We start from the raw sequence: 18320 nt of genomic DNA, 5'->3' as shown, positions 1-18320 counted from the left end.
CCATTATGGGAACCATCCCCACAATAGCATGAGAATAGTTCCCATACCATTATGGGAATGGTTCCCATATTGGTATAGGAACTATTCCTATAATATTATGGGAACTATTCCCATAATGTTATGGGAACCATCCCTATAATATCATTAAATTTTTTTTTTGCACAATAGTGTAGAAATTTCCCAAAATTTGAATTTTCTTGAATGTTTTGTGCTGACAAAAAATTCTTGTTAAAAATTTTAATGTTTTTTTGCCAAATACGATTTTTTTTTTCAATGTTTGAATTTTTGTTTTTATGTTTAATAATATTTCTGTGTATTGTAGAAGTGATTACCGCACTTCTTTAAATTAATTTTTTCATGATAATATGGGAACCATTCCCATAATATTATGGGAATGGTTCCTATAATAGTATGGGAACTATTCCCATAATATTATGGGAATGATTCCCATAATGGTATAGGAACCATTCCCATATCATTATGGGAACTATTCCCATAATGGTATGGGAACCATTCCCATAATATTATGGGAATGGTTCCTATAAATTATAGGAACCATTCCCATAAATTATAGGAATGATTCCCATAATATTATAGAAAGTATTCCTATAATTATAGGAACCATTCCTATAGTGTTATGGGTATCATTCCCATAATTATTGGAACTATTCCTATAATTATGGGAAACATTCCTATAATTATAGGAACCGCTCCCATAATTTATGGTCGTAATTCCTATTATGGTATAGGAAAAAATTTCACAAAATTATGGGAACCGCTGCCATAGTTTTCTTTCCGTGTAGATATTAAATAAATTTTATCAAATTAAATATTTTTGTAAGTAATTTGCATAAAGAAAATTAAAATTCTACACAATTATTGGATGCGATAGAAAAAAAAAAATTTTTATTGGTTTTTATTATAAAACAAAAGCCATCAACATTTTTCGACTGACACTCGATTTTTGAAAAAGTCCAACAAAAAATATTCAAAATAATGCTCAATTATTTTTACAAAAGTGATTTTGGAATTTTTAAAAAACATTTAAAAAATAAATTTTTTTTTTATAAAATTTTGCGAGTACCCCGTTTTGCCCAACTTTCCCTACGTCTGGGCGCCATTCTTGTAATCGAGAAAAAAAAAACTGTTACCATACGATATGGAAACCGTTCCTATAATATATCGTAATTGTCAATGAAAATTTCTTTCCACGTAAGTGTAAGTTATTAATATTAATTAATTATTTTTACTCAAGTGGTTTGTGGATTAAGTGCGACTGAATTGTATATCCAGCCCCATGCCCGAGGTTTTTTTTGTAATGATGAAACAATAATGTATCCTTACAATAACGCAACGATCCCGACATCAGCTCTTATGATTATGACAGTCACATTTTTCATTTTGGTAAGTGTCAAAAATAATCATAATTATATATATGTATATAGGGAGTAGTCCCCCCACCCCTTTTTAAAATTTTTTAATTTATTACCAAAGATTGCTATCGGCGAAGTCATCTACGCAAAGAAAATAATCAGAACGTCATCATTAAAATTATTAAATGTAAATATTGCTAATTGGTTAATATCAATTTATCAGAAGGTAATCAAATTTTCAATAAATTTATAATTATACTAGTTGATTTTAATTTTATGATTAATATAAAAAATTATCATTTTTATTCAAGGGAGGATACTTTTTGATCGGTGCAATAACGACTGTATTAATTGGAGACGTTTGTAAATTAACAATCGGAAGACTGCGGCCACATTTTATAGACCTTTGTAAGCCAAGCATCGACTGCAGTTTGCTTATTAATCATAACAAATATTTTAATCCTGATGAGTTTGATTGCACAGCTAATATCACTGCTGATGTGTTAAGAGAAGCCAGGTAATTAATAATACCCGCGAAAAAATAATTTAGATCTACAGAAATTTAAAATTTAAAATAGATCTTAGAAGATCTCCGATGATTTTATCAGATCGTTGATGATTTTAAATCGATAGCGATCTCAGAAGATCTCTAAGATCTCAGCAGATCTTCAAAGATCTATAGAGATCTATTAAGATTCGATTGAAGATCGACGTCATAAATATCAATTTTTCTTATTAGGTCTACAGAGATCGACGATCTCCGAGGATTTCCGTGAATTTTCACAAATCGTAGATCTTTTGAAAAAAAGGCCATAGGATCAATTAAATTTACGTAGATTTGCAAGAAGTACCGAAGATCTAATTTTTGGAAAAATCAGATCTCTATAGATCTAATGCAGATCAACGTAGATCTGAATTATCTTTTCCCGAGTGATAAATAATATAGATGTATACTGAAAAAAATAATCGGTAGCTACTACCGATTTATTTTCGGTAACAGCTACCGATAATTTCGGTAGCTGCTACAAATTTCAATCGGTAGTAGCTACTGAAATAATCGGTAGCCGTTACCGATTGATTCGGTAGCTATTCCCGATTTTTTTGGTATCAGTTACGTACACACACACAATTTCAATCGGTAGTTACTACCGAAATAATCGGTAGCTGCTACCGATTATTTTGGTAACTGGTACTAAAATAATTGGAAGCGGCTACCCAAAAATAATTGGTAGAGGCTACCAATTGCCAGTCGGTAGCTGCTACCGATTATTTTGGTAACTGGTACTGAAATAATTGGTAGCGGCTACCCAAAAATAATTGGATGAAGCTACCAATTGCTAATCGGTAGCTGCTACCGATTATTTCGCTAACTGGTACTGAAATAATTGGTAGCGGCTACCCAAAAATAATTGGTAGAGGCTACCAATTGCCAATCGGTAGCTGCTACCGATTATTTTGGTAACTGGTACTGAAATAATTGGTAGCGGCTACCCAAAAATAATTGGATGAAGCTACCAATTGCTAATCGGTAGCTGCTACCGATTATTTCGGTAACTGGTACTGAAATAATTGGTAGCGGCTACCCAAAAATAATTGGTAGAGGCTACCAATTGCCAATCGGTAGCTGCTACTGATTATTTTGGTAACTGGTACTGAATTAATTGCTAGCGGCTACCCAAAAATAATTGGTAGAGGTTACCAATTGCCAATCGGTAGCTGCTACCGATTATTTCGGTAACTGGTACTGAAATAATTGGTAGCGGCTACCCAAAAATAATTGGTAGAGGCTACCAATTGCCAATCGGTAGCTGCTACCGATTAATTTTTTCAGTGTATATCCACAAATAATAAAATTATTTTATTTATCAGATTATCATTTCCGTCGGGTCATGCGTCTCTGACGACTTACTCTGCAGTCTTCTTTATTGTAAGTTCAATAATATCTATTATTATAAATAAATAAACAAGTAATTACTTTAATAAAATTCTCTACTTCCGTAGCTTTATTTACAATTGAGGATCACCTGCAAAAATCTTAAGTTGTTCAAATATTTACTTCAGTTTATTTCGATATCGATAACGATGTTCGTTTCGATGACAAGAATCGCTGATTATTGGCACCACTGGAGTGACGTCACAGTAGGAATTTTAATAGGATTGATAAATGCTTTAGTAACTGTAAGTAATCTTCGATTTATTTGTCATTACTACTGAGAAATTGGGACAGGGGGTAAAGGTCAAAAGTTCAAAAAATCAAATTTCCTGATATTTGTGTTTTTCTATTTTTTCTTACTGTGGTTCATTTTGCCCCAGTAAAAAAAAACTTACGCTTCTACTTGGAGTTCTTCATAAAGACTTTTTTTTATTTCAGGTATTTTTAGTAGCCGACTTATTCAAAGAACAGAAAACAAGACATGTCAATAATGATCAAAAAATTCACGACAGCATTAATAATAATAATGATAATGGCCAAATAAAGATTCATGTACCAAATTGATAATTTTTTATTCAAAAATGTAACGCAGATACTTAGTTTAATAAATCACATTTTTTTTATCAACAATAGTTTGGATTTTTTTATCAAATATTTTTGATCATTATAAATAAATTTTTGGTCATTATACTTTTTTTTTTTTTTTTTTTTTACTAAAACAGCTTATAAAAAAAATATTTTCCGATGTATATTTCATTGATTCGCTTTTGGAAATCCCCCAAAAAATGAAAATTATCATTTTCCAAAATTTGAGAAAATTCACAGACCATTTTTTTTATATTAACATCAAAATTTTTGGAACAAAGGAGATCTAGTCATTATCAAAATTTGTTTTTTTGAGTTAATGGGTAAATTTATGAATGTACGGCATAATAATCATGTACTTTAAGCAGTAAGTGATTTATTTAATATTTTAAATATTAAAAATATAAATATGTAAATTGAAATCATTAAAAGGTAATTTGATCCACTAGACTGGTCTATTCAATCCTTTCATTCAAAAATATCTGAAAGGTCTGGATATATTTTTTAGTGGACAAAAAAAAATTCAAACAATATATGAATGGTCATCTTGTTAAAATGAAAATAAACACTTTCTTCAACAATAATCCTTTATATATTTTTATTTAGCCGTTCCAGATTGAAATTTAGCAACTGGTCAGCTGCTGTGCCAATTAGACATGAGAAAGTCGTACATACTCCATTACTTATTACTGTACTGAGTAACTCGACTCGACAATTATTTTGACCGATAACTTTATTTTTACGTCATCTTATTATCTTTTTTTTTTTTTTTTTACTAAAAACTCGAGCCCGCTTTTTTAAGAAGTGTTTAATAAATCCATCTATCAAAAAAGAATGTTCGGGTAATTCTACTGGAGTAATTTAACAGACGTGTAATTTTTAAATATTTAAGTGTGCTTTTGTGAGAAAGAGAGCTTGTGATTGCTGTGTTATTATTATTTTTTTTAAATTGAGAGCAAATTGTCGGGTTGAGTAGCTGATTGGAGGTTTAATCCCGCGTTGTGTCAAAGGTTAATATGTTGTCCTAAATAAATTTTTTTCTTTACTTACGATCCAAAATATATCACGTCAGATATTTTTCTCAATTTTTTTCATTCACTTTCTTCAATAATAAAAAAAAAAATAAATGCACACCCTGACCTTTAGGGTGTGCACTTATTTATTTGATCGATAACTCATAAAGTATGAGTCGTACAGAAAAATTTTTAAAGATGATTTTATAGGAAATTTAATTTACTACAAAAAAGTACTCTTAAATTTTTTCCGTAAATTCAATAGTTTCATAGTTATTTGGGTTCAAAAAAATTCCGATCAATTTTGGTTTCTATCAAAAACTAATTAGAATTTTTTTGCTTCAATTACAATCCAAAATATATCACGTCAGACATTTTTCTTCATTTTTTTCATTCGCTTTCTTTAATAATAATGAAAAATAAATGCACACCCCGACCTTCGGGGTGTGCACCTATTTATTTGATCGATAACTCGTAAAATATGAGTCGCACAGAAAAATTTTCAAAATTGATCTTATAGGAAATTTAATTCTCTACAAAAAAATACTCTTAAGTTTTTTCCGTAAATTCAATAGTTTCTCAGTTATTTGGGTTCAAAAAAATTCCGATGAATTTTGGTTTCGATCACAAACTAATTAGAATTTTTTTTTTTGAAAATTCGATAGGTTAGCGATGAAATTTTGATTCTAAAGTATTCTGTAGCAACAATATTGTGAGTAATAAAAAATATGTAAGTTAACTCGACAGTAAAAATTTTACTTGAAATTTTTATCTATAAAAAAAATTCAAATTTAGTTATGAAGTAAACTGAGTATATGAAACTTTATTTCGTATAAACACATACATATATATATTTTTTCCAATTTGTAAGTCATATTAGACGGTTGTTATTCATCCCAAGAGAGTGATCAGTAGAAATAACTGCACTAAGTGCCAGTTGTTATAGTTGAGCCTTTTATTCATGAAGCAAATGTCCAACTGTTAAATTTACTATACACTTTTCTTCTTTATATATATTATATATAATATATACATGTATTTTTTCCTCGAGAAGTTATTTTTATCTCGTTGGAATTGCAGATAATGCAAAAGTTATTGAAGTGAAAACTCGGACTGAAATAATTTCTCCATGTTTACAAACTGGAACTCAGTTTTAATGTTTACACTGAAATTCACGTCCTATCTGAAAGTATGATTCCTATTTACTTATTTATTTATTTTAAAATAGAAAACAGGTTGTTTTTTGTTGTAAAAAAGGAAAAAATGATTTTAATTTTGAATTAATTTCGCTGATGTATAGGAGAATTGTCAGATTCAGAGACGAGTAATGGCGCCACGTGCTCTGATCTCTGTTATCCGACAGCAAAAATGGACATGCTAAGAAGTAGGATGCAGTATAGGTTTTAGTATTACGTATCCAGTTCAACTGATGTATTATATACAGCGTACGGTGGTTGCTGTATACGTGAAACTTTAAGACTCGACATGACAGACAGACGTATATCAGTGCAAAACTCCACTAGTCCTCTACCTGTCTTACTTGTCTTGTTTATTTTTATCCATGTGGTTTTTAATTTTTTTTTTTACGCGTTCAATTTATTCGCGACATCTTGTAAATCAAAAAATATAATTGGACTTGTTAAATTTACCAGCTCATGACATTCTACTGACATATTATTAACTTTTTTAACACTTGTTACTTAAATATTCAATTCGCTATAAAAGTAAAAGTCGGGTGTTAATTTTATCTCCATTACTTTTAATTTCCCATAAAAATTTTTTGGATTACATTTTAAATCAGCAATAACTTGAAAATTATTCAGTTTACGAAAAAAAGTAAAGAATACTTTTTTGTAGAGAATTTAATTTCCTATAAAATTTCTTAATAAAATTTTTTTCTAGGACTCATATTTTATGAGATATTGATAAAAGAAATAAGTGCACACCCTTAGCGCCTGGGTGTGCATTTTTTAAAATTTTTATAATTGTATTCTAAAGTCCTGCGCAATAAATTATTCAGTTTACGGAAAAAAGTAATGAATACTTTTTTGTAGAGAATTAAATTTCCTATAAAATTTCTTAATAAAATTTTTGAGTAGGACTCATATTTTATGAGATATTGATAAAAGAAATAAGTGCACACCCTTAGCGCCTGGGTGTGCATTTTTTAAAATTTTTATAATTGTAATCTAAAGTCCTGCGCAATAAATTATTCAGTTTACGGAAAAAAGTAATGAATACTTTTTTGTAGAGAATTGAATTTCCTATAAAATTTCCTAATAAAATTTTTTTCTAGGACTCATATTTTATGAGATATTGATAAAAGAAATAAGTGCACACCCTTAGCGCCTGGGTGTGCATTTTTAAAAATTTTTATAATTGTAATCTAAAGTCCTGCGCAATAAATTATTCAGTTTACGGAAAAAAGTAATGAATGCTTTTTTGTAGAGAATTTAATTTCCTATAAAATTTCCCAATAAAATTTTTGAGTAGGACTCATATCTTATGAGATATTGATAAAAGAAATAAGTGCACACCCTTAGCGCCAGGGTGTGCATTTTTTAAAATTTTTATAATTGTACTCTAAAGTCCCGCGCAATAAATATGAGTCTCAAAGTGAATATTATACATGTATATATAATATTCTATATCATATATAAATTCAAATAAACATCAAAACTAAAGTCTCTTGTCCCTCGTTAATATTTTTTTCTCGTCTCTAAAAAACATCTCGAGAATCATCCATTCTTCCATGAACCCCAGCCCACATCCGGTCACTTTATTCATATATTGTTACCTCCACAACATATATATGTATATATTTATATATATTTACATCCCGATCCCTCAATCTCTTCCCCATTGACCCACTGAAATTTTCCACCCCTCGGAATCTTGACCCCAAACAATCTCAGCCTTCACTCCATTCATTATATATATCACGCACAATACAAAACATATCTATATACATTTGTTATGTGTTACTTATACTTATTGATTAACAAATGTATATAAGCTGGATTATAATTTGACAAACCGTTGATAGTAATAAATAAAATGTATAATTTTTATTTATTTATTTATATTTTTTTTATCGTAACAAACGTATTCCGTAAATCCTTTGGCGGAGGGCCGGTGCCTTTGATGCGCGTGCGTGGGCACACAAATCGAATTGCCTTGCGTTTCATCACGTTTCATTTGAAATCGTTGGTATTCCTCTACATCAACCTTTTACTTGGTGTGTATACTCTTGTTATACGTCTATATATGTATATATATCTACATATATATAAATATATGTAGAAAATGGCCTTATAGCTGATTACAATTTATGTATCACCAGTCAGATTTCTTAGCCGCTTCATCTTACAATCTTTATCCCACTAGCATTATAATAATGTACACACCGCATTATATTTTACTACAATCTCATAATATATATTATATAAAATATATTATAATGACTTTGTAGAATTACATATTTGTATATATATTTATACTTGGATTTGAATATGAAACCTCAGGCAAGTGGGATTTATTACAATGCGTTTTAGATTCTCGATTCTCAGTTGAGGGATTAAGTGGGTGGGGAGGGGGGGGGTATTTAGACGAGTGCGTTTGGTTGTTAAGTTATGAGAATGTTGATGGTTGATGTAAATGCGAGTTAAAATATGATTGACAAATTTGAATGTTAAATTCGAAGGCCGACGAATAAGGTGGTAATTATAGAGTAAGAGGTATAAAGTAAAAGGAATTAATGCTAATGGAGGTTAAATATGAATATTTAATATATAAACAGTTTTTAATGGATGGAAAAAGATTTTTTTATTTTCGACCCATGGGGAATTTGAAGATTTTTAAGCTCGGAAAAAATAATGATTTTTTTTTTTATTTTAGATCTATTTTAAGGTTTTGGAATTTATTTTGAAATCAGAATTTTTTTGAATGACGGTCGTTGTAAAAAGTCAAATTTTGGACTTTGATGTAATTTTCTTTTTCTGTACCAGCAGTTTTTGAGATACAGAATTATACACAAAAATTTAATGCAGGTAATTGTTGATGTTTGGAAAATTGCGATCGTTGCGAAATTTTGATAAAAAATTTTCATGCTGGTTCATTTTACCCCAGTTTCATTTTTTTTTTTTTTGGAAAATTTCACCCTATTATTTGTGATGACTAAGGCCAAGTTTTGTTCCCCAAATTTTCCTCAAAAAACATGACAATTAATAATTAATGATGTCAAATTTTTGATATTATGGCAAAAATATTGATCGTATAGAAAAATTTTTCTAGTAAAAGTTGTTCAAAATTCAATTATCTAAAAAACATGTCTCTTATAATTTTTTCTTTGGATTAATAAGAAAGCGGTAATTTCAAAATTAAGATTTTCATAATTAACAAAAATTTGAATCATTCATTATGAATCTTAATTTTGGAATTACGGTGAAAATATTGGTCGTATAAAAAAGTCACAATGAACATTTTTTTAGAAAATTAAATTTCCTACAACTTTTGTTTAAAAACTTTTTTCATAAGACCAATATTTTCGCCGTAATTTCAAAATTGAGATTTTCATAATTAACAAAAATTTGAATCATTCATTATGAATCTTAATTTTGGAATTACGGTTAAAATATTGGTCGTATAAAAAAGTCATAAGTAACATTTTTTTAGAAAATTAAATTTCCTACAACTTTTGTTTGAAAACTTTTTTTATAAGACCAATATTTTCGCCGTAATTTCAAAATTAAGATTTTCATAATTAACAAAAATTTGAATCATTCATTATGAATCTTAATTTTGGAATTACGGTGAAAATATTGGTCGTATAAGAAAGCCATAAGGAACATTTTTTTAGAAAATTTAATTTTCTACAACTTTTGTTCCAAAATTATTTTTATAAGACCGATATTTTCGCCGGAATATCAAACATTTGAACCGTTCATTTCAAAATTAAAGCAAAATTCTTTTCCCTAGTGATGACCAACTTGCCCCGTAGCCATTTTACCCCAGTTTCATTTGTTTATTGAAAAATCTCCCCCTATTTTCTGTAATGGCCAACTTGCCCCTTATCTCCCAGACCTAAATAAATAATTTCTTCAGTAATTTCCATTTTGCCCCCAATTACTCTAGTGTGTAAAAAAAAATCTGACATAAAAATTAAAAATAATTGAACCCAATGAAATTTTAATTAAAAACAATAAAATAAATGAAGGAAAAAAACGTGTAAATAAGAGGTTTAAAATACGGTGGAGCAGAACGCGGAGCTGAGAGCGATGAAATTCCTGAGGTTAAATCGATCGTACAAATTGCAGTGGATTATTTTTCTCGGCATCTTGCGCACCCACAAATGTCGACACACTACGACGAGTTGAGGACGGAGGACAGTATTGCCCAGGGCATGTTTTCTCAGCTGGCGCCCAACCTTACGTGTACGCTGCAGTCTTCTCTCTTCAGTACCAACTCCGCTGGCTCTCACTCTGCCGGGAACTACTATACTACCTACTATACAGAGTTAAACTACATTACATTGATGTCAGAGTAGCAATCGCCACATCTTCACCAGCCCCTCGAGGAAGATCCTTTTTGGCCACGGTCGGCTACCCACAAAGAAACCTCATATTTTTTCATCTACGGTTATTTAAAAACTCTCGAGAGCACGATATTATGCTTTCTTCATATGTATACAATATCCTTCACATTCTTAAGCTCATTTTACAAAGTGCAGGTACCAATAACTACAACAATAACAATAATGATCATAGTCGCATCATAATCACAAACGGGGCACTGTGTGAAGGGAATAACACACACGTGCTAACAAATATTTTCTGTTCCTTTCTTGCCCTTAATATGTTGTCATAGCTGCTCTAAACTCATGTGCTATTTATATTTATTGTGTTTTGGTAACACGTTTGTCAAAAAAAATTCATTCGCTCCGAAAATTGGGCGCCAGCTACTCTGCCCCTAATTTCGATCTTCGATTTCTTGGTGATAAATTGACTTGTGGGGATGAAAAAAAATTGATTTCAATGCTTGGAATCTCTATTTTTGTAGTCTGTGATAATTTGAATTTGAAAAAATTTTTTTGACAATTTTTTTTTGAAATTCGTAGTTGAGAAAAAATTGAAACTTTTTTTTGATGACCGATAGCGCGGAAAATTTTTTTTTTGTCTGACTCGAAGTTTTTGGTGGTAAATTTTTATTTTGAATTGAAAATTTTTTTTTTCGAATGAGTCAAAAATAAAAATTTTTGAATTTTGATTTTTGAGTGAATTTGTAAAGTTTGAGTGGAAAAATTTTTTTTTAGTGAAATAAGTGAAAAATACTAGAAGTATAGACTTGAAAGTTGACTACAAAAATTTCTGGTCTAATTATGAGAATTCGGTGATTTTTTGAAAATATTTAAATTTAAAAATAGAAAATAATTTCATGGGTAAAAAGTAACATGAAAATAATTAATAAAAACAATTTCAACATGACAGTCTAACAAATAAACCCGCGTCACCGATAAATAAAGACATTTTTTACCGAGTGCATGCCTAAAAAAATAAAACGTGTCGCTTACATATCGTCGCAATTAATCACTTTCTCCAAAGTCCCGAGTCATTTTTTAATTTTCAACAAAAAAAAAAAAAAAACCATGCATGCATATATTTATTTTACATGTTTATTTTTCTCTCTATTTATATTTTCCGTGAGACAGAAAAAAAATTTTACAACCCAGAGCGCGGAAGTCATTAGCGCATCCTGAATTTCAAATGACAATTTCATTCGCAGGTAAAAAAATAAAAAGCCTTTCATATTTAAAAGATTTTAAGAGAAAAAATAATAATTTGAGTTTAAAAAAATCAATGTGGGAGAGATATTCCGGTTACCCTGAGGCTAAAAGTGAAATAATGGCAGCTCAACCCTTGCATCAACACCCACGCGAATCTGCAGTGGACCCACCGAGTCGTAAATAAAATCAAAATTGTTGACCACGATCGCTGGCCCGTTAAATGTTTTAAACAAAAGGCTGGAGGACATTTTTAGCGTGTATCTTTGATCTCTGTTTGAAGAGCCCACATCTCACCCTGTCGCGTCCCTCGTTCCCCTCATCGCCCGTTTAGTTCTCGTTTCATTTTGCGCACAAAAAATAATCCGAATAATTATCTGTTAGATAAACATGATGGAAAGATAACGCTTATTTATTATACACTGTGGACTCTTGGCACAGTTATAAAAATAATTATTTATTGACAGCTTGGGGTTAAAAAAAAATTGAAAAAATTAAATGTCCTGATGGTTGTCAGTGACGTAAATAATTAATTGTTAGAAAAAAAATCACTTATGGTTAAGGATAAAAAAGTTGGTAAATATTTATTTTTGCTTACTTTAGGAGAAAATTGTAATTTAAGTCGGTGAGGAATAAATAAAGTTAAGAAATATGCATTAGATGTGATCATGCATGATATCAGGAAAAATTATGCATGATATGGTTGTACAGAATATTAGATATGATCATGCATGATATCAGTGTGATCATGCATAATATCAGGGAAAATTATACATGATATCAGGAAAAATATGCATGGTATGACCATACAGAATATCAGATATGATCATGCATGATATCAGGAAAAACTATGCATGATATGGTTGTACAGAATATTAGATATGATCATGCATGATATCAGTGTGATCATGCATGATATCAGGGAAAATTATACATGATATCAGGGAAAAGTATGCATGATATGACCATACAGAATATCAGATATGATCATGTATGATATCAGGAAAAACTATGCATGATATGGTTGTACAGAATATTAAATATGATCATGCATGATATTAGTGTGATCATGCATGATATCAGGGAAAATTATACATGATATCAGGGAAAAGTATGCATGATATGACCATGCATGATATCAGGAAAAATATGCATAGTATGGCCATACAGAATATCAGATATGATCATGCATGATATCAGGAAAAACTATGCATGATATGGTCGTACAGAATATTAGATATGATCATGCATGATATCAGTGTGATCATGCATAATATCAGGGAAAAGTATGCATGATATGACCATGCATGATATCAGTAAAAATATGCATGGTATGACCATACAGAATATCAGATATGATCATGCATAAAGCCAGGTATAATCATGCATGATATCAGGAAAGATTATTCATGATCTGGACAAACATGGTATCAGGTATGGTCATGTATGTTATCAGATATGATCATGCATAATATCAGGTAAAATTATGCCTGCTACTAGTGTGATCAGGTATGATATCAGAAATGATCATACTTAATATGATGATACATGTTATCAGATATGGTCATGCATGACATCAGGAAAAAGTATGCATGATATGATGATGTACCACATCAGATATGATCATGCATGAAGCCAGGTATGATAATGCTTGATATCAGGAAAGAGTATGCATGATATGATCATACATGATACCAGATATGATCATACATATTTCCAGAAATGACGATTCATGATACCAGGTATGACTACGCATGATATCAGATGTGATCATGTATGGTATCAGGAAAAATTATACATGCCATGGTCATACATGATATCAGATATGATCATGCATGAAAACAGGTATGATCATGTATGATATCAGATGTGATCGTGCATGATACCAGTTATGATTATATATAACCCTGTCTGATTAGATTCAAACTCATACATGATAATTATTTAAAATTTTTACTCACAAAAATAATGATTAATTATTAGAAAAAAAATATCTACATATAATTTATTAATAAATTATAACTTGACTTTATTTAAATAATGATAACTTTTACTGAAAAAATAAAACCTTATTGGATATTTATTTAAAGAAACCTACTGATTACAAACGATAAAGATAAATTACACGTGATGTTATATCGCTGATAATATAATAGAGAGTAAGTAGAGTAAACAGGTTGTATCCACATTGTTCCTGGGTACACATTTACTTAACGTAAAAAATATATAAACGCAGTATATTGTTTATGGTGTACTTTTAAAAGTTAACATACTGTTGCAACTCAAACAATACGGTCCACATTCTGTGCAATCATGTACCAGAGAGTAAAACTTTACTGCGGGCATTTAGTTATTTAACATTATGAGAAAATAAAATAAAAAAAGAGACAGAAGAAAGAAATGCAAGTTAACAGCCCAATTTTCCATCATCCACAATCTGCAGACGACTGTAATTTTTGGCAATATTCGAATACTGAGTTGTAAGGGCCGATGATTTGTGGGCCTCGACAGCTTCAGGCGTGCGTGGAAAGGAGAAAACTTTTCAATACTCAGTGTTTTTAAATATCACATTCTTTATTGTATTAAAATTTACAGTCCGTTTACTTTCGTCCTTCGGAAAAAATTTGGATCAAGTTTTTTTTTTTTTTTTTTGAAAAATGAACTAGTTATTTCGCACTATTAGAAGTAAAGTTTCGCATAAATAAAAAATTGTGTAAAAATTTCATTAAGTTCCGCACTAAAAAAAAAATTCTTTCAACCAAAAAGAATGAGTGTAGAAGGAATTTTTTTTTAATTGCCAGCATCTGTCATTTTCTTCGTTTTTGAGTGTAGTTTTTAGAAAAAAATACAAAAAAATTATCCAGAAAATCCTTCTATTTTTTAACTTGATTTTTCGAACAAAATTCAAATTATATCGATGATTACCATTTAAATTTATTGTTTTGATTTTTTTTTTCCAAATTTGAAAGTTTTCTGAGCACTCTCGAAAATTTTAAGCATAGTGTTATAAAAAATAAGGCTAGTTGAAGGAAAATTTTTTTTTCAATTGCAAAAAAAAATATAAGTCGAAAAAAAATGACTGAAAAAATTTGAGGATCTGTAGAAAATGTCAAAGTTTTACATAAAACAAAAAAATCAAAAATCAAAAATGGTGAACATCGAAAAATTTTTGATTTTTTCTAAAAATCTACAAAAAAACAATGGAGATAGGTTGCAATAACTTTTTTCTATTTTTTTTCAAAAAGTACATTTAAAAACAAAAATTTTGAAAAAAAAAAACGTCCCAATCAGTCGAATTTTGGAAAAGTTATAGCTATTTGAAATAAAAAAAGCCATTTTTTTCAAAAATTAAAACTTTTTTTCGGTTGGGTTAAAAAATTTGAAAAAATTATGAGAAACGTTTTTGATGGGGTAGAAAAAAAGTCAAAAATTAAATATATGTCTTTATATATGATCAGAACATATTTTTCGTATATGATAAAAATATATTTTTTGTATATGATTGACATATATATTTTATATATGCTAAACATATACGGACTCATATATGATGAATATTATATTTTTTAATATAAAAAAAAATATATCAGAAAACATAGTTAAATTGGCCACATATATTTTCTGATATTTATCATATACTTTGACCGCATATGTTTTTTCATACGGGATTTCCTTAAATTACACACTTTCAAAAAAAAATTTGGCCATAGCTCGGACTCATCCCCCACCAGTTTCTGTCATATTTCTCAAGCACTTAAATTTTATTATTTAATACGATCAGCGAGATTTAAAAAACGTGTTTTCTGTGAGCCTTTTACCCAGCAGTTTAAATAAAAAATATCATTAGATATACTTAAGACATTATTGTAATTTTAATTCATCTAACGTAGCTTCTGTTAAATCCGGTCCATAATCACTCGTCTTTATACGGCTGTTACGTCAAAGTAATAATATTATTTAAAGTCTCTCCACGTAGACTCATGGGCACTAAAAAATATTTTATAAATTTTTATAACACTCTCGCATTAACCGTGACTTTGGTTCCTTATTTAGCGCGTGGTGTTAAATCTCGACACCTCAAATCAACCATTTCACAAGATTATACTTTAAAAGGTTTATTCAAATGCGGTTATAAAAATATAAACTCTTAAGCTTCTTTACAACTTATTCTTTAGTTTAGATATTTTTAAATTTCAACATTTCTTTTTTTTTTCGGTTATTTAAATAACAAAATTTATTGACGTCATTTGTTTAATTCCAACCTCTACAAAATTAAAATCTCTGTGTAAAAATGACAGACATGTTGAATGATCCTTCGAAAGAAATAATTTATCTGAAAAAAAATAACCGATTGTTCAAAAAATTAGTCAAAGAAACTCATTTCGACTTCGATGAGATCAAAGGTATTTTTAAAAAATTAATCAATCTCTGTAAATATGAATTAGTGATTTTTCACTAATTTTAAGTGAATATTCACTAATTGTCAATACTACAATCGTACCACGCAGAATTAGTGAATATTCACTAAATGAATATGTGAATATTAGAATTCACTGATTTGATAAGTGAATATTCACTAATTGTCAATGCTACAATTGTACCACGCAGAATTAGTGAATATTCACTAAATGAATATGTGAATATTAGAATTCACTGATTTGATAAGTGAATATTCACTAATTGTCAATGCTACAATCGTATCACGCAGAATAAGTGAATATTCACTAAATGAATATGTGAATATTAGAATTCACTGATTTGATAAGTGAATATTCACTAATTGTCAATGCTACAATAGTACCACGCAGAATTAGTGAATATTCACTAAATGAATATGTGAATATTGGAATTCACTGATTTGATAAGTGAATATGAGAATCCACTAAATTGAAAAGTGAATATGGGAATCCACTGATTTCATCGGTGAAAAAAAATATTATATTGCGAAAAAAAATATAAGACACTTGTAATTAGATCCAAAATGTGATCAATGTATTAGAATCATTACTTAGAGGAAGTATACATGATTTTGATTGATGAAAAAATCCCGGTGACTGCTGGGCTCGAACCTGCATCCTTCCGATTCAGAGTCTTTGATGCTATCCACTGCGCTGGCCTACGCATGTGATCGCGTGAGTGTAAATAGTATATTCGTTATGATACCAAACAATAACTGATGAAGAAATAAAAAATCCGTGATGTTATGATTGACGTACTCTTCATATAAATATATTATTGTTCTGTACTTCTATTTTTTTTTATTTTGAAAGTTTTTTATTAAAATTTTTAAAAATAGCACCATAATTATTAATTATATTTATATCTAGTAAAATATTTAATTATTTGCTAGTTAAAGTTACTAGTGAAATTGTGAAATTCATAAATTAAGAAGTGAATAACAGTTTCACTTATAGAAATTACAAAAATATCGCTAGTTCAGTAGTGAAAATCACTAATTTCCTAGTGAAAATTATAGTACTAAATTTATTAGTGAGAATTCACTAATTTGTTATTTAAATACACTGATTATGAAGTGAATACTGCTTCACTAACGTAATTAATGAAATTTCCACTAATTCATGTTTAAAGAGATTAATTTATTGCTGTATAAATTTATCACATTCATTTTTTATCAGCTCTTGCATTGATACACTACAAAATTTGTAAAGAATACGGCCCGATAACGAGATCAATATTCCGCGATATTTTACACGCAGGATTCGATTTCACGGAAAATGTACGTCATTTATTGATGGACAGAATTTTTTCGACGATGACGAGCCAGAATTCGCTTGGCCTAAATTTAGAGCAGTGGATAAAAGCTCTGTCGATTTCGCTGCGAGGAACTCTGGATCAACGGATTAAATCGGCTTTTCATGTTTACGATTCGCTTATGACGGGAAAAATAAGACGGGAGCAAATATTTTCAAATATGAGAGGCTGCTTGATTGGATTGGGTGACGAAGATCATACCGAGTCTCTCAAAGTGAGTACCGGAAATCGTTAAAAAAAGAAAAAATCAATCAATTCATTTCAGGATTTCGTGGAAATGATTTTGAAAAATTTGGACATCGATCGTGACGGTCATATAAGCGAGTCTGATTTTTCCAAGTCGGTGACCGACAAAGATTTGCTGTTACTGGAGTGCATGGGCCCCGTTTTTCCATCCCGAGAAGCTAGACACGCGTTTTCGGTGACTTTCACCCCGAAAACTGCAAATTTTTGATTATTTTGTGTAATTGTAATTGTATTTTGATAAATATATATTGTTTAGAGGAGAAAATAGCAGCACAAAGGTTATTTTCACATCACTGGACCACCAAATCAGACAGAAGATATCTCTTGATGTAACAAAGTCTATTATATGTAGACATAAAAAGTGTAACGCTCCATTTATTTTTAAATAAAACATCGTTTGAGCTTTTAGGTTTGTTATTACGTGCTACGAGACGTGATGATCGGTAATGAACTGTAATAAATTTTATTTATATGGTATAAAGAGGGTTGAATAACTGTAAAAGCCAAACAAATATTTTCAAAACTACATTTTTGAACTTTAACAGTCTCAAATAAATAAATTGCGCAGCCTAAAATTTCTAGGAATATAGTTGGCAACTTCTAGAATCACTTAGCAGAGC

At 29.7% G+C, this 18320-nt stretch overlaps 2 protein-coding genes across 2 annotated transcripts in view; both read left to right on the top strand.

Annotated features, from left to right (window-relative positions):
- The window catches only part of LOC130674600 (putative phosphatidate phosphatase), a 128098-nt gene extending 124184 nt beyond the window's left edge, over positions 1–3914 (top strand). The window contains exons 3-8 of the mRNA XM_057479974.1: positions 1256–1404; positions 1495–1599; positions 1685–1890; positions 3243–3300; positions 3375–3551; positions 3745–3914. Coding sequence (XP_057335957.1) covers positions 1333–1404; positions 1495–1599; positions 1685–1890; positions 3243–3300; positions 3375–3551; positions 3745–3870 — 744 coding nt within the window. The 5' untranslated portion in view covers positions 1256–1332 and the 3' untranslated portion in view covers positions 3871–3914. The remainder of the gene's footprint in view (positions 1–1255; positions 1405–1494; positions 1600–1684; positions 1891–3242; positions 3301–3374; positions 3552–3744) is intronic.
- A 12047-nt stretch (positions 3915–15961) lies between these two features.
- Positions 15962–18102, top strand: LOC130674788 (calaxin-like). Its single transcript, XM_057480204.1, has 3 exons — positions 15962–16085; positions 17319–17668; positions 17720–18102. Exons 1-3 carry the CDS (start codon positions 15974–15976, stop codon positions 17906–17908), a joined length of 651 nt encoding a protein of 216 aa, XP_057336187.1. The 5' UTR covers positions 15962–15973; the 3' UTR covers positions 17909–18102.
- Positions 18103–18320: the final 218 nt, after the last annotated feature.

This window comes from Microplitis mediator, chromosome 9 (genome assembly GCF_029852145.1).
Source record: "Microplitis mediator isolate UGA2020A chromosome 9, iyMicMedi2.1, whole genome shotgun sequence".
In the NCBI taxonomy this organism is placed as follows: domain Eukaryota; kingdom Metazoa; phylum Arthropoda; class Insecta; order Hymenoptera; family Braconidae; genus Microplitis; species Microplitis mediator.
This window is presented reverse-complemented; position numbering and strand designations above follow the sequence as displayed.

What these genes read in the sequence shown, in the direction of transcription:
- LOC130674788 (XM_057480204.1), top strand. Translation starts at nt 15,974, where the DNA reads ATGACAGACATGTTGAATGATCCTTCGAAAGAAATAATTTATCTGAAA. An exon ending in CGACTTCGATGAGATCAAAG is followed by an intron (nt 16,086 to 17,318) that starts GTATTTTTAAAA and finishes ATTTTTTATCAG; the next exon opens with CTCTTGCATTGATACACTAC. An exon ending in ATCATACCGAGTCTCTCAAA is followed by an intron (nt 17,669 to 17,719) that starts GTGAGTACCGGA and finishes AATTCATTTCAG; the next exon opens with GATTTCGTGGAAATGATTTT.